The sequence below is a fragment of the Lupinus angustifolius genome, chromosome LG15 (genome assembly GCF_001865875.1).
Source record: "Lupinus angustifolius cultivar Tanjil chromosome LG15, LupAngTanjil_v1.0, whole genome shotgun sequence".
NCBI lineage: Eukaryota > Viridiplantae > Streptophyta > Magnoliopsida > Fabales > Fabaceae > Lupinus > Lupinus angustifolius.
Window position 1 is genome coordinate 2,316,370 of NC_032023.1, and position 18,030 is coordinate 2,334,399.

The window sequence follows — 18,030 nt, forward strand, 5'->3', positions numbered from 1 at the left end:
TTCTGGATAAAAAATCATACTAAATCGTTCAATTGTTATGAATGACAATACTTATGGAGAGAACTAACCATTGGATGAGAGATATTTGGTTATAACAAAAAAGATTAACTGGAATAAAAAATAGAAAACATACTTTTTAAATAAAAAGGTGTTATTTTGGATTGCTCAATCTACTCATTCGTTGGTCACATTTTATCACTTTATGGCCCTGTGTTTAAGTTTATGCAATAAATTTAATTTTGGTGCTGTTATTATAGTCAGCATATTATTCTTTCTTGTGAGAGGGAAATAACATTATCATGTTTTTAAATTTTAAAAATAACATTTTTTTATAAATTTTAACTCATTAAATATTGAAAAAAGGCCCAATTTCTCTAATATAATAATAGCGATTGGATCCTTATCTTGCACAATAACTTTTTTTATGACCATATCTCATGACTCATGAGATAAACTTTATATGTAATATATCATAGGTTGACGAATCTTGAAATAGTCATATTTATCTAATATTATAATAATAGTGTCATTATTATCTGCAATATTTTTTATTGACAGTAATAAAAGTAATTAATTATAATAAAAGTTTATATATCATGAGATAAACTTTATGTGTAATATATCATATATGTTCATGAATCTTTGGATAAGTCATATCACATTAAGAAGAGTTTTATGTAATTATCACTTCAATATAATATGTTATTATAAAGACTAGTGTGTTGATAGACAATTCATATTTGTCGACCCACATTCTTATTTTTTAGTATTGAATATTTAATTTTAGAAAATCACATCACATTTTATGTATTGAGTATATATGATTTTATAATTTTATTTGAATATTTAATTATACATAACATTATAATTTTGACTATAAGTTGGCATCAAATATAGAGTTACTATGTGATATAAATTTTATTATAAAAGAAGTATCTTTTAAGAAACAATAAGTCTTTAATCTTTGATTTGATTATATTTTGACACTTATTTAAAATTGTGATTTTTCTTATCTAAAAAATTGGATCAAAGATGAACATGAGATAATCTTTAGATATGAAGAATACAACATAAAAAGGTTAAGTTGTTTAGTTTTCGAGTGTTTCAAAGAACATAATAGGTTCTCCATTTAAAAAGTAACCTAAAATAATCATACACAATCTCTTGAGTCATTTTTTGCAAAATTATTTTCATTATATATGTTACAAAATTAAATTTATCATTTGTCTTTCAAATACTGTCATATAAGTTTATAAATGAAATTATATATGTTCAATTATTTGAATATCTTTTAGCCATATTTTCTATTTATATTGTAGTACTTGTAAAATTGAGATAAATAAATTATGTTTGTTAAATTATTACTTATATACTCCTTAAATATATTTTCCCTTTTTTATAGTTGTATAGATTAGACTATAAGAGTTGTGAGATATGCAATTCAAACTTGAAGATAGGACTAATATTAGATAACCATAATTAAGATACTATATATTTTTTTGCTATATAATAACAATTTTGCCATCATGAAAGTGGAACTAAGTATTTATAGATGATGAGTTGGGAATTGTACTAAATAAGCAGAAACAACAAACTAAGCCCTCTCTTGTGTACACGAAATAGAAATCAACACTCTATCTCTCTAATCTTATTAGCCAAACTTTGCTTATTTAGAAATTTGATTGCATTTATTATCAAACTGTTTTTAATAGTAGCACTAGCACGCGTTATTATATCACATAAATATAGATAATAACCAAAACAAAGTATTGCAGAAGAAGAAGCCAAAGCCCAGGAGAATCTTATCATTACTTCACAAAGAAACCATTTTTTGTTGTGAATTCTTTGTCTCTTCTTCTGTGGACAAAAGGGTATTCACCCTTTTTTGCAAGTGATATAGTAACATATATATATATATATATAGAGAGAGAGAGAGAGAGTAAAATGGTGATCTTAAACCTTGGGTGGAAAAAGGAGAAGGGAAAGGAAGAGAAGAGAATGCAACTTGGGAAATATGAATTGGGTGAGACACTTGGAGAAGGAAATTTTGGAAAAGTGAAGTTGGCTAAGGACACTTATACAGGGCAATTTTTTGCTGTTAAGATTCTTGAGAAGACCAAGATCATTGATCTCCATAACACTGATCAGGTTTGGGTTTTAATTTCTATGTGTTATTTTTGTTTAAACTTTCACAAAACTATTCTGAAATCACATGAATAAGTATTTTCTAGTAATTGTCCAAAACATTAAGATTTTTCTCGCAATTGTTCGAAACGTCAAGATTTTCGAAATCTCAGAACCATACCATAGTTTAAAACCATGATTTTTTTGTTGTTGTAAATTTTGGTTCAATTAATGTTGAATTGTGGGTTAAAATTGCAGATAAAGAGGGAAATAGCAACCTTGAAGGTTCTCAAGCATCCCAATGTTGTTAGATTATACGAGGTAACATTCTTAAACATGCCTTATTACACTCTTTCTGCAATCTATAACATTTTTTTAGTTTAATTTTAAAGCAATTATCTAAATTTAAGGTTGTTTGTTATTGCACTTTCAGAGTTTCAATTAGGTTCTATTTTTTTCCCACAACTTCAGTTACTTTTAGATCACGTCACCATGTAGTTTTCTGCAAAATAGAACTAGCACCAATCATGGAGCCATGATTTTTGTTTATGCCATGTTCCCTGTTAGGCACTTTTCATCTTTATGTTTCCATCAAAATAGGTCACAGCTAAGCTTTAAGATTTTTAGGAAGTGAAAAATGCAACTATATTAAAATTTTGTATTTTTAATTACATATAAAGATTTCTCTATCCACCAATGAGTCACTAGTTTGAGTGGCTCTCTAGATATTGTACGAGGCAAAATGAACTTGTCCAATTTCTAAGCGTGGCATTTGGACATTTACGAACTCTGAGACAAACGACTTTCTTCCTTATAGGATAAGGAATGAATATCATTTGTTATACTAAATGAAAATTCTTTTCCATGAAGATAAAATGAGCAGCCTAGTGTACGAGGCTTTCGTGGGTGAGTCTTACCCTTTAAATGATATTCTAACAACAAAAAGAATAAAAATTTGCTTAACTTTTCATCTACCATTTGATTTAAACCAAAGCATGGGAAGAGTAAACAAAAGTATAATCACCACTAGCATTGTATGAATGAAGCCTCCACATAGTCTCAATTCATGTTGATGCACAAGACAAAACAAAATACCCCACCAATTAGGTCCACACTTGTCACAATTATTATAACTTCTTTGTCTATACTCTTCAAAGGGTTTTATCTATGACTTGCACATTCTATGTGTCCCATTGGCAATGATTCCCGGCATGGGTTTGTCTACTATGAGGATGTTTGAGGTTTCAACTTTCAGCATTAAGTGTATATATCTAAACAATTAAATTGATATTTTTTTGTTACTATCAAGGGTATTCCTTACCTATATAGTACAAAATTAATCCATTTTGGGGTTTACGACTATCACTTTCAACAATTGTCATTCGCAGGAATCAAACTCTTAATCTCTTGGATATAAAGGATAATAATCAAACCAAAAATATGGAGAAGTCACATTTTAATCAATTGAGGTGGTCGATCGTGTCTAATTTTGAATTAATATAAGACGAGAATGGTTGCTGGACCACAAGTCCACAACGAATTATTTTATGATAGAGTAGTTGACTGGTAGAATATAAATAAATAAGAATAGAGTAATGTCAAAATATACACTTATACATATATTATTTCACATCTACTTAATTTTTATTATTTGATTCTAATTAACTTTATGTTATTATTTATATATTAATATTCTAATTTTACCATGTAACGTTTTTGCTAAACTCTGAAGGAAGTTTCAAAAATCAATCAAAACACGGTAGGAATCGAGTAACGCTTTTATTGACATTGGAATCTTGCAATATACCTTGGGATATTTTATGTTATTGTTGATAGTAATTTCAGAATTTATGCTTTGAAATTTCCCCGTATCAAGTAAAATCAAAATATGAGTTTTTTAATGTGTGTTTAAGAATGTATTATAGCTTATTCAAAATACTAAGTTTACATTAAAAATCGATAAAAACTGTACCGACGAATATATAAATGCAACTAATTCAAATCAGTTGCTTAAAAAAAATAAAAAATGTAATATCTATGCACAATATAAAAATTTATATATAATAAAAACATCATTCATTATTTATTTGAATTATTATTTTTGAATAATCAACAATAATTAAATATAAATTTTAGATAATATAATAACATTATATAAAGTCGACATATGTTTTTTCTTCTTTCTCAAAGTTGAATTAAAATATGTATACATATGTGGTTCACCTCTTAGTATCCAGCGTCTGTGGGGTTACCCTCGTGAACTCACGTGGTGGGGAAGTTATCAACTTAAGATTATTATTTTTTATTAAAAAGTTGTATAAGAATTCTTTTCATTAATTAATGTAATGAAAATGAAATTATAATTAGAGTTTAATATTTATGTTATGATTTTATATAAAAAAAACTTTACGACTAATAATATGCACTCATGTGCATCATATATCGGTTACCATTGATATTCATTTCCTTTTAGAATTAATTCCTAAAAATTTATATATATATTTAATTTTTTTTAATTAATCATTTGTATTACTTATATTTAAGAGTTAATAATAATTAAATATAAGTGATAGATAATTCTTACATTATCATTATATATATTTGTTCTTCAATTTTTTCGAGAGTTGATAGTGATTAAATATGAATGAAAAATAATACAAATACCGAAAGGAGTATACTAAAGTAAACTTTCAGCATTTGCAACTGACAACCACAGCTTGCATTTCAAACCTTGGTGTTCTGATTCTGATTTCATAACTATAATTATGCAGGTCTTAGCTAGTAAAACCAAAATTTATATGGTACTAGAGTATGTTACTGGAGGAGAGTTATTTGACAAAATTGTAAGTAATATTTGCTTGTTTCTTATTCATATATACACATACAAATATATATATATATATATACATACATATATATTAGCAATGACAAGTAAATAGTAATGAGTTAGTTACTTGTTTTTACAGCAATCCAAGGGTAAACTAACAGAAGCTGCAGCAAGGAAAATATTTCAACATTTGATTGATGGTGTAAGCTATTGTCACAATAAAGGGGTCTACCACAGGGATCTTAAGGTTCATTCTCATTATTCTTTAAATCTTTAACAACTATTATACTATTATCGAGCTGAGAACGCAAAAATGCTCCATCGTTACTAGGGATCACGGTCGATTTGGAATGGTTTGTAGGCTAAAAAAATCATCCGATCCAAGCATGTAATTAATTTGTAGTTTGGATTGGTTATCATTTTCATATGGAATGCACTTTCTTAGGCAAAACATTTTATCATATTGCAGCTAGAGAATGTACTTGTGGATGCCAAAGGGAACATAAAAATAACAGATTTTAACCTCAGTGCCTTACCCCAGAATTTTAGGGTAAGATATTTTGTGAACAACACCTCATATTTTAATATAAGCATATAATTTTGGTAAGTGACTAGTGTGATATAACTAATAACTGTATTAAAACTTCAGGCTGATGGGTTGTTGCATACAACATGTGGAAGTCCTAACTATGTTGCACCTGAGATTCTTGCCAATCGAGGCTACGACGGCTCGACGTCGGATACATGGTCATGTGGTGTTATCTTGTATGTAATTCTCACAGGATACCTTCCTTTTGATGACAGAAATCTTGCAGTTCTATATCAGAAGGTACTTATAAATTATCTCTATGTTCTGTCTCAAGTAATGTTACACATACACACATATATTGTCTAGGACAATGTTCTGTTTTGTGCTACATCATAAATGTCTCACTTTTAAATCTCATCTTATATTTATGAAATAATTAAACATACAACATGATTTACATGTTATGTTTGGTTTTGTCCTAACAAATGTACCAAATGTTTGTACTTATTTTTATTTGATGTGACAAACATTATTCGTCTCTTTCTATAAGGCTAGTTTAGCAGCTTCATAAACTTCACATCAATATTTATTTTCCTATATGAGGGTCTCAGATTTTTAAAGGAGATGTTCAGATACCAAAATGGTTATCATCTGGTGCACAAAAGATGATAAAGAGGATTCTTGATCCGAATCCGAAAACCCGAATAACAATGGCTATGATCAAAGAAGATGAATGGTTCAAGAAGGGCTATACTCCAGTAAACCCTGAGGATGATGAAGAAGATGTATATATTGATGATGAAGAAGCCCTTTCCATCCATGAAGTGGTATTATTATCTATAATTGATCACTAGTTTTTTTCATTTCTCAAGTTATATTTATGTAAGAAGAACATTTTTCTTTGTAACAGACACTTGAATCAGAACAAAGGAGTCCAGAATCACCAACACTTATCAATGCATTTCAGTTGATAGGAATGTCTTCATGCCTAGACCTCTCTGGTTTCTTTGAGAAAGAGGTGAGGATTGAAGTGTTGATACTTACAAGATTTTCTATTATTTGCACACCATTGTTATATCATTTAGCCATGTCTCAAGTTAATAACTTGTATTGATTAGTTGACAGAATTTATCATTTGCTAAACTTTTGAAAACATGCTATCATTTCATTATTGTAAACCAATTTTGGAATGGAGCCATGTTGTCCCGAACCATGTCTCAAATCATGTCCTGCACCAATGAAAACATGACATGTCAGCTAAAAATTTTAAACATTCATTATCATTATTTGTCTATATTCCAATTTTTAACACATCACTAAATTTCATCCATTTTTGAGTTTTAGGATGTATCTGAAAGGAAGATAAGATTTACATCCCACCATTCACCAAAAGATTTGATTGAAAGAATTGAGGACATTGTAACAGAAATGGGATTTATAGTCCAAAAGAGAAATGGAATGGTAAGTAATGTTGCTTATGTATATAAAAGCTTCTTCATTTCTCATATTTCCAACACATTTGCAATGAACAAAGTATTAGATTTGCTAAAATGTGTCACTATAATGTCTAATTTTCAGCTGAAAGTGACACAAGAGAACGAAAAACAGAAAAGTCTATGTAGTCTCTCAGCCGCAGCCGAGGTAATACATCGACCTTTCTTAAAATTTAACTTAATTATACTTAATATTCCTTTTGTTTCAGAAATTACACTAACTTCTCTTACGATTTATATTATTAGTACACTTATTATATCCCTTCGAACATAAACCTCGAGACATGTTGATACAATTTTTGAAACAACAAGATTATCTATTATCGATTCTATAATGTAATTCAGCCCAAAATATCATATGATGTTAGTATAATTTTGGCTTAATATACTTATGTTAACATCTTGAATTCTGCATGTATAGTTTTCTGACTTAATGAAACTCATAATTTAAAATAAAACAGGTGTTTGAAATAAGCGCATCTTTGTATGTAGTAGAACTAAGGAAGTCTTATGGAGATCCTACAGTATATAGACAGGTAAATATAATACACCATTTCTCTATCTATACAATCTTCTGTCCTAAAAAATGTATCACTTCATGTGTCACTCACTCGTGATTGGTTAAAAATATATATTTAAGCAAAAAATTTAATATTTAAGTATTTTTCTAACCAATCACAAGCAGTGACATTTGTAGTGACACATTTTTTAGAAGAGAAGATCTCATCTGATCTATTTGCTCCTTTCTTCACCAAATTCAGAGGCTAACCTTTAAATATATTTTTCTCATGATGTAGCTATGCAAAAAGTTATCAAATGATTTGGGTGTTCCTCCAAAGCAAGTAGGAAGCTCAGAAATGATTGGATTAAGAGAAGAAAATTTAGAAGTGAGATAATTAATGTAGATATTAGTATTTTGTTAACGTGGGATAGTTATATAGATAGTTGAAATATCAATTTTATATGCCACCATTTTAATTTACTTGTTAGGTAAATTAAATGTACATAAGTATCATAGATACTAAGAGCACCATTTTGAATTTTGTAATCCTTAAAATGTATTTCATACTTAGCATCTCTTAAGTTAAAGGATGTTCTAGTCAACTTGAAATAAAGGATGCACCTTATATCAGCTTTATTTTTTTCAATGACTTTCTAACTTATAATGAAGTCTCTTATTTACTCAAAAAAAAAACAGAGAATGATATATAGAGAAGTGGGTTGAGATCTAGTGTGTACATATTTTGTTTTAGTGAAGATCTACTTAATAGACTAAATTTTTTAAATTTACTCCTCATCCAAGGCATCAATTCTAAGGATATCTAATCGTTTAGATCTATTTATTAATTCAAATCATTAGTTATGAAAGAAATAAATTTAAAAGATTTACTCCTAGAGTAAATGAGTCTCTCCTCGTTTTGTTTTATAAAGTTGTCGGATTTGTAACCTAGTACATACACAAGAGACCTGGTGGAGTAATGTCACTTACGAGGAGAATTTGTCCAACATTTGTGAATTTGAGGAGTAATTGGAGTTAATTTTTTATAGACTAAATTTGAGAGGGGGAAATTTTCATAACCATTATGGGACTTTAGTCAAATTATATATACTCCCATTTTCAGCATCTTTAACATAAGCAATATTCTCAGTGCTAGTAAAGTTATCAGGTCATTTTGCTCTAAATAGAATACCTAAACTAAAATAGATTAGAACAATAAAAATAAATTTCCCTCAAGTTATGTTCTTTTGGTTTCCTCCACAATTTTGTTGGCTGATGAATAATATTCTTATCATTTTACTTTTATGTTTTCCTCATAATATCATCAATTACATCTTTCTTCTCTATGCTCTGCATTCAAAATTTGTTTTGGAGAATAATTAACATATATATTTCACAAATTTTTAACTTACTTATTTTAGTTAATTTTAAAAGTGTCATAATTCACACCATTGGATTTCCCTATAATTGATGATTAGGATGAAGAGTAAATTTAGAAGGTTACTCTTAGAATAAGTGGATCATTTTCTCATAACCAAGTTATACTCATTTCATATTATGTCTTATGTCAAAGACAAGTCAGATTCTTGCCCACTGATTTTATATACTCCCACCATTTTTAGCACCAATATTATTATCAATTGGTCTTATTTTCTTGTTGGGAGATCTTCATCTATGAGGTATAATATTTTTTATGGACTAAGTAAAAGAAACATATAAATGAGTTTGATACTACATCTTAACCCAAAATCTAGAATATTAGGTTTATAGTTCATACACTTATATGTTTTTTAACTTATCCATTTTTACACAATATAAGACTTCTTCATTCACGCTTGAAATACTCAACACTTTTGTCAATCCCCCTTTCCTTTTGGTCATTAAATCAACCTGTATGTAGAGTTTGGGAAGTAAATCTCACATTGTCTCCATCATTCTTCTCGGCATGATTAAATATGATTTACTTCTCTCATTCACAATTGGTTTTGAGATAAATCTTGACATGCTATCATAAACTCAATTTCTTTCCGACCATAGGCTAAAAGATGACATTTTGTATTGGGTCAAAGGTAATTAATCATTACTCAACCCCACCTCTTACTCAGAAGAAAACAAGTCTCACATTGCTCATCTTCTTTTTCGATTCTTTTATTAACTGATTTATGTATAGGATTCCATTCGACCCATGGCTGAGAACTAATGATTGGTTCTGTCTATAAAGATTTTAGCTTTGTTCAGAATGATCAAATTATATCTAGTCTTGTTTCTACTTTTTCAATAATTTTAGATACAATTTAAAATATTTGATTTTCCGTTATTTAAATCGAGTATTTATCTTATGCATGATTTAAACTCGGAAAATGGTTCCCATATATAGTATTTTTCAACTCCATCCAAAAGATGTATACAAAATGAGTCATTTAATTATCCAGCATCAACACTAACTGGAATTTTATGAAGTGGCTATGTTAATATGCCTATTGTATCAGAATATAACTGAAAATATGATGCAGTAGCTTTTGTTTGTTAAATGATGGCTAATCAAATTTTCTTTATAGGCTAATCCGAAAAGCTTGTTTTGTTTCATTCATTTGTTAATGCTCTTTAATTTATTTAATTTAGTTCCGCATGCATTATTTTAACTTTTTATTTAAATTTGAAGATATCTGTTCACATTATTTATTAGTAACTGTTGCTTAGGTTGCATAAAGGATGTTTCTTAATAAAGTTCCTTTGTTGCTCTTTTATTCCTTTTTTGGTGTATAACTTCTTTCACCCTTTATTATTTCCCTTACCAGTTACCATAACCATCTTAATGAATTTACTCCTCATTCTAGTCATCAATTCTAGAGAAATTCAATGGTTTAAATTATGAGTAAATCTAAATCATTAGATGTCCATAGAATTGATGACTACGATGATAAGTAAGTTTAAAAAACTTACTCTTAAAGTAGGTGAATCCCTCCTCAAGTATTAATTTATGCATGTTTGTAATTATGTACTAGGATATTGAGATGAAAAGCAAACTAGTTGTTGGTGATTTTGATGAGTTATAAATGATACACTTACCCATATACTAATATATTCTTAGTGATTAAGTGAATTTTGTATCTTGTGAGAAATTGAATTGGTCTTGTTCTTTAAGTAAGTTATAAAAGGATGGACATTAGAATAGTCTAATCTAAAAGACTAGTTTATAAGTGATAGAGTTTTATAACTTAAGTATCATTTTAAATTTGTTATGTTATTCAATATGAGACTAGTAATATTGTCGTACCTTTAAGGGTCAACGTCTATAACAACTTTCACTTTATCAACACTAACTTGATGATAGTGTTTTTGCTTATGGCAACTTCATTCACCTATTAATGTTCAGTAATATATCTCAATCTAACCTATAAGTAACACTTTCTGTGATATAACTCTCAATAAAAATACCAATTGTTAAGACTTAAATATACGAGGAAAAAGACTAATATACTAGGTGAGACAACTTCATTACCTACCTCATGTTACCTAACATTAGACTCCTAATATATTTCATTTCTACTATTAAATATTTGAATATGGACTTTCTTTTGTTTTAGGACTTATACACTATTAGGTTGGGCATTACTTTGTGGTTGACACCATAGAGTGAAAGGATTGAGTAAGACTTGTGTCTTACCCGATTATAAAGGTTAGTTGAGTCATTTTCTAAACATGGGTCCTACCCTAGATTTAACGTGAACCCAACCCTAAATGTCGACCGAGTCAGTCTTTGAACCTGAATTTCGCCCCTAAACCCGATTAAATATAATATATATCATTTTGGATTAAAAATTTCTCAATATTATTTATTATTACACATATATAATTAACATATAAAATGATATATATATTGTTAATGATGTATATATAATGGGAAAAAAAATATTATTATTATGTACACAATTGAATAGAAACATATACAAAACCATGATGAGTGTGACTGACCTTGAGACAAGTCATGTTTGTCTTTTACTTATCCATAAAAATCGATCAAGTCTAACTTTTGAACTAAAACACAATCTTATACCCAATAAGAACCCACCTTAATCAAATCCAATTATAATCGAATCATATAGAATGAGTTGGTAGTGTTGGGTCATGCTAATCCTTATTTCACCCTAACGGTAATAAATTTGGTTAACCATTGTTTTATTGTCAGTTGTCTTAGTTTCTTTAGAATGATAATGTGATAAATTATTGATTGAATTTAATTAGATAATTTATATCTACCAACATTCTTGTGCTGCTCGTTTTAGTTTTAGTTATTTATTGATTAATTTTAATTAGATAAGTTTTTAATAATTATTCTGCTTATTTTTACACTTTCAGTTATATAAATACAAAAATGCACTCCTTTTTTATTTGAAGGAACGTGCACATATCAATTATTAGCAACAAAACATTCTTATAATTATAATTTAACATAATTAATTATTCTCTGACACCTCTCTTCTCCATTTCTCCCCCAAAAACTTCCACTTTCTATTTTCTCTTTCATTTTCTTTTCCCTCTGAATTCAATTCAATTTAATTCAATCAACACAATTTTCATTTTCCTCTGCATTTCGATTCCTTCACTTTCCATCTTTCCATTTTCCGCCAAAATCAACGTTCTAACCAATCTACAAGGAGCTTTGACAATTCGACGAGCTAGGGTTTCTGCCGGAAAATCGTTATCGCCGGAGGTTTTGTGGGGGAGACATAATCGCCGGAAGAAATGGCCACCAGCTTGCAGATGAACCCTCAGTTGGAGCAGATCCATGGCCAAATCCGCGATAATTTTCGAGCCCTAGCGTATGCTTTTTAACTTCATCCTCCTTTTGTTTCATATTTGATTAAGTTGGTTTTATATTCCGTATTTTGTTGCTAGTGTTCCTACTCAATGTGATTTTGGGATGTAAGTTACTATATTTATCTTTGTTTTGTGGATTTTGTTATTGGAGTTGATGTTATGGTTCTTTTAGGGTTGAGTTATGTTCTGGTGAATTGGAGTGTTGGGTGGGTAGTGTGGTGTATTACGTTGATGTTTAGAATTATTTACTTAGTAATAATTAATAATCAGTAATATGGTGATTATGCTTAGTGATATTTGAAAATCTAGGTTTTTTATGGGTTGTGAATGCATGTAGCTTGTTCTTTATCTATTTGATTGAGTAAAAACTGTCAACCGAGGTAGCTCGTAAAATCTGTGTCGATTCTTGCTGAAAAGAACATGGGATCTATGTCTTCAATGACACTTGATATTCATGTTTAAGGCTATGGTTGATAGTGGTGGAAATCATGTGTAGAAATGAGCTGCAGATTGTATGTTGTAAAAGAAAGAAGGAAGGTTACTTTTTATAGATAGGTCTCATGTTTTAATCTTTCGTAGACATTTTAAAAATGTTCATGCTTTACATCCAGAAATGGCTTCCAGAAACTGGACAAGATTAAAGATTCCAATAGACAAAGTAAGCAGCTGGAAGAACTCACGGAGAAGATGAGGGAGTGCAAAAGGTAAGTCATGCATTTATGTAGTTGTAATCTTCATGTCTCTTGGTGACAATTGTAACTGAGTAAGAAGGAAATGAAGATTCCATTCCAAATATCAACTTTTCATTTTTCCTTTTTGTAGGTTGGTATGGTGGAAATGTTTTTGTTACAGCTAAATACTATAAAGAAGATTTCAGGTCCCCAAAAGTCACCTCAGTTGGTAGAGTTGCGGGACATAAAGTGTGTGCGTCTGCCTGGGTTCAAACCCCTGAGATCGCACTTTGTCCCCCCTCTTAAAAAAATATATTTGCCTATAACATAAATAAATAAATAAGATTTCTATTGTAGAAATTTACATCCCATGCCAACATCCCAGGTTTCAATTATGATGATAAAAAGGCAGCTTTATCCTTGTTTTATATTGAATATTTTCATTAAAAGAAAAATTCATTATTTATTTTCTCGTTCATCATAGTAGTTATGTGTTTCTGTAGTTTTTATTTGAGAATTCACTTGCCTTTGGCCATGTACCAGTGATGAAGAAATTAAATTTAATGTGATCAACATTATTTTGTAATTTCATTTTCCGAGCATTAATAGAATATGAAGCTTATGTTATTAATTATTTCAGGTTAATTAAAGAGTTTGATCATGAAATTAAAGATGAAGAGGGCCGAAATCCCCCAGAAGTGAACAAGCAACTCAATGATGAAAAGCAATCAATGGTCAGTACCCAAAATTCTGTTTTGTATCCTTGTGATGGAATTCTACCTCTGCTAAGTGATGCAATATTTTCAATGTATTGTAAATTTTAGTAACCATATAAATAATTTGATTAAATAAATCTCAGGCCTTTTATATTCACTATCAAGGCCCTTAGCTCTTCATTGACCAAGATTCAATATCATTGAATTTCATTGGTCTTATAGATGTCTGATAGAATTTTCCTTTGAGTTTGATAGGTACTTTGTGATCACAAGTCATGGCTGAAGAGCTAAGGGTGAATGGGTTGGCCTGTTGCAGGGCTAGACCACATTTGGTTTGGGCCAGAGCTCAGCTCTATGTGGACTTTGGAGGTCTAGATTATCCAGCATTAATTTGCTTGTTGAGATCTTAACATGTAAAAGAACATGACAAATAGTATCTTGTTATCAATCAGATAAAGTGATTTCCATATGATCATTCTGTGTATCTTAGGATTGTCTTTATGCTTGTTCATATATTGCTTATTTGCATGTCTTGCACACAAACAGTTGCTTCTCTATGTTTGCTAACATGCATTTCTCTTGCAGATCAAGGAACTAAACTCATATGTGGCTTTGAGAAAAACGTAAGTTCAACCATATATTTCTATTTCTGCAATCTGAATAAAATCATTTCTTTGACATACTGTTGTTTGTTTGTCCTTATAAAGGCTTTAGAACAAATCATATGATTAATACCAACTTTCCTGGTGAGCATGTTCAACTTACAAAATCAGCATAAATGTTCACTAGTAATGTGTTAGCATAACTGATAACTCGGAATTTAATCCCATTCCATTTTTCATCTTTTACATCTACATGAAAGCTAAGTTTTTATGGCTGTTTGAAAGAAGGGTTTATACTATTATTTGGATGATTGGTAGGTACATAAATACCCTTGGTAATAAAAAAGTTGAACTTTTTGACATGGGAGCAGGATCAAGTGATCCTACAGCTCAAGGAAATGTTCAATTAGCATCAGGTAAAATGTTTTACACTCATACAGCTTAATTTCTTCTAATATGTTAAGTTGATGAAGTTTTTAGTTATTGATATGCCATGTGCATATCTTTAGAACTTGGAACTCTGGTTGTATTTTCATGGTTCATACAAGTGAAAGGAGTATGGACCTGTCAAATGTCTGTGGTCTTTGATTTTAATTTGAAATCTTTTCCAATTAAGCATTGCCTTTATAATTATTGTTAAACGTTAGATGATATTGTAGCTTGTTGATATAATTTCTTTTTTGTTATACTTATTTTTTTATATTTTTTATTTTTTATACTTGACAATTCTAATGATCTTACATGGACCCAAAAATTTATATTGGATAGCATAATATGATATTTGACAAAAGCTTGATTAGGTATAGAGGTTATACACCTAAATCACCAGAAGTTTAGCATCATAGGATATGTCATGAAGACCTTTTTAAAGGCAACTAGATATAGTGGGCATAATACGCCCAATTCAGAGGAAAACCATACCCATACCAATGAAATGATGGAAACAGGTTTCCATGAGTTAGAATTAATTTCACTATATGTGTTTTCTGTTGTAACCAGTCAATCTCCATCTGGCATCTAGACATTTTGTTTCTATGCTAACTATTGTAGTGTCAGTACTTCAGGTGCATGATAGTGTTCACCTGAGTTTGGGGGCTGTGGCTTGCTCTTGGATGTTTCATGATTTTTTTTTAGTGATTGACAAATTTATCTCACCAAAAATGCTCATTTGACTGGTCCTGTAGAAATGTCAAATCAAGAACTGATCAATGCTGGGACAAAAACAATGGATGAAACTGATCAGGCTATTGAAAGATCTAAGCAGGTGAGTCACTTCATAATCATGACTCCATTGCCCCTATGTCTTAGTTCTTAACTATATATTAAATGTAGGTTGTACATCAAACAATTGAAGTAGGTACCCAAACTGCCACTACATTGAAGGGCCAAGTAAGTTTATTCGCACCTCAGTATACTTTTAAAAGGGAAGTGTCTATCCGATCTCACATTTGACAGTGGATATTTTTGAATTGTGCAGACTGAACAAATGGGACGTATTGTAAATGAGCTTGACTCGATTCAGTTTTCAATAAAGAAGGCCTCCCAACTTGTGAAGGAGATTGGCAGACAGGTTAACTCATTTTCCTTGTGTCTGTGCACTATTTACATTCTTCAAAACCTCTGCTGTTTAACTGAAGTATCTTTTCCCTCTGTTATCAGGTAGCTACTGATAAGTGCATCATGCTTCTTTTGTTGCTTATAGTCTGCGGTGTGATTGCCATTATTGTTGTCAAGGTATTATCTTCATTATATCTTCGGCCATTGTTGTGCTATTCATTACATGGAGTTGTGGTTGATATTTTTGCCTCTCAAGTAACCAAACATTTTTAAAAGTTGAAATCAAACTTAGCTGCTACAAGAATTTATTTGATATAAAGTAATTTTCGCATGAAATATTTTGAACAACTTAATTTATTTTATTTTTGTGATTCTTTCTGTGAGAATGATGGGGGTGACATGTAGTGCATAATGATGGTGCAAGTAAACTGTCTATTGAAATGGTTACATGTTTATAATAACTTCGCCAAGTGACTGCATTATATGCTTGCACTATGCACCTGTTTTAACTGCGACTGATATTTTGCAGATTGTGAATCCCAACAACAAAGATATTCGGGATATACCGGGATTAGCGCCTCCAGCTCCGACGAGGAGGCTTTTGTATGTAAGAACTGGACAACATTTTGATTGATTCTTAAAGAGTTTTTCCCATCATCCTAGAAAACCTGATTGTTGGTTTTCTTAGGATGATGGGAAAGTCGGAGGAATGATTAATGGGGTCATCATTTGGATCTCTTCCATCAATTTTAACTTCTTGCCTGAGTTGTGCATATCCTGATTATGATTCTGTAAATCACTCGAGCACATTTTTCTCTGTGTGGAGTGCCACGTTTCTTTACTATCACAAAAAATATTATTAGGGGCTAGAAAGAAATTGTTAGTCTAATTTGAGATATATACTGCACATCCTATTTAAATGAGATTATGTTCCCCTTCTAATGTTTTATATATGTAATCTACTCCTTTATTTCCCTTTTGTCTGATGGATTGGTATTGTAAATTATATTTATATTTATATTTATCTAAACTGTTTGCACAGCTGTGCATATTATTATTTTTGTTCCTTCACCACAAAATTGTTAAGAAAGATTTGGAGATTACTATTTTGTCAAAGAACATGATTTATAATAGAGTGTTATGACGTCGTTAGATTCATATAGCCGACCTCATTTAGTGTGGTAAAGTTTTGGTTGTTCATACCACAGAGTTATATGAGGGAATGGTTGCTACTTCCTTATAATAAGTCTAAATGATAAGTAATGAATGAAATCATTCCAATGACAAAATTAACTTTCTGCCAATAAGCAGTTGCATACTATATCTAATTATCTATTTCCTTTCATTTTGCACTTGGTTACTAAGTTGGGCAAGTGTTCACTTATGAGTCACTTAGATTTGGATCTTCACTAACACATTTCTGAAGTATTATTGGTGCATGAACGACTATCTTATATCTAAGACAAGCATTTATGTTAACTTATATCTAAGGTTACAAGACATTATTCTCTACCATCTAAATTGTGAAACAACTTATCAATGATTATAAGGATCCATGTACAATCATCATTAAGTGTACAGGAGACAATGATAGGAAACTGATATATGGCAGGAAAGGTGGCATCTGAGCACAGAAATTTTCTTACAACAAGCACCTTTTCTCTTTAGTACATACTTTTCCATTTGCCCACTTTCTGAGTTCTCTGCTTTCTAATGGAGAATAATGCACCAGCATTATCACTACCACCACTACTTCATTTTCTTCCTATCAACACCATCTATATGTTAAATGCCAACAACACCATCTATATCATTGATCAAGCTAAACCTATTCTTCTTCCTCCTCCTCAAAATGATGATAACAACCAAGTCATTAACCAACCCATTACACCATCTCTGAAACCAACACCACCATTGTCATCATCATCAAAATCACCAACCAATGCATCTTATTCTGCGCCTTTTATCGAATAGGACTCATTGACTGGGTAGCCTTCCTCTTTTTCAACCCTGCTGTGCCTGAACCCTGAAAATATCAAAAAGTTTTTATTATAACTACTTGATAATTACTCCATTACTGCAATGTCGATATTCATTGTAGTTACTTTTGTTCTTTCTGTTGATTATAGTTAGAACTTAGAAGTGATGATTAATTGGTTTAGACAAGTTGATCATCCTATTTCATTGCTTT

The 18,030-nt window shown here is 30.3% G+C and overlaps 2 protein-coding genes across 2 annotated transcripts; both read left to right on the top strand.

Moving 5' to 3' along the window:
• On the top strand, positions 1,571-8,105 carry LOC109327297 (CBL-interacting serine/threonine-protein kinase 1-like). The gene is made up of 12 exons (XM_019560372.1): positions 1,571-2,148; positions 2,383-2,445; positions 4,896-4,967; positions 5,091-5,198; positions 5,421-5,501; positions 5,601-5,780; positions 6,092-6,307; positions 6,391-6,498; positions 6,825-6,941; positions 7,059-7,121; positions 7,435-7,509; positions 7,771-8,105. The coding sequence occupies exons 1-12, from the start codon at positions 1,945-1,947 to the stop codon at positions 7,867-7,869; spliced, it is 1,386 nt and encodes a 461-aa protein (XP_019415917.1). The 5' UTR covers positions 1,571-1,944; the 3' UTR covers positions 7,870-8,105.
• On the top strand, positions 12,046-16,823 carry LOC109327302 (novel plant SNARE 12-like). The gene is made up of 11 exons (XM_019560378.1): positions 12,046-12,114; positions 12,152-12,295; positions 12,905-12,997; positions 13,605-13,698; positions 14,266-14,303; positions 14,601-14,698; positions 15,467-15,546; positions 15,615-15,671; positions 15,760-15,852; positions 15,942-16,016; positions 16,369-16,823. Exons 2-11 carry the CDS (start codon positions 12,219-12,221, stop codon positions 16,471-16,473), a joined length of 810 nt encoding a protein of 269 aa, XP_019415923.1. The 5' UTR covers positions 12,046-12,114; positions 12,152-12,218; the 3' UTR covers positions 16,474-16,823.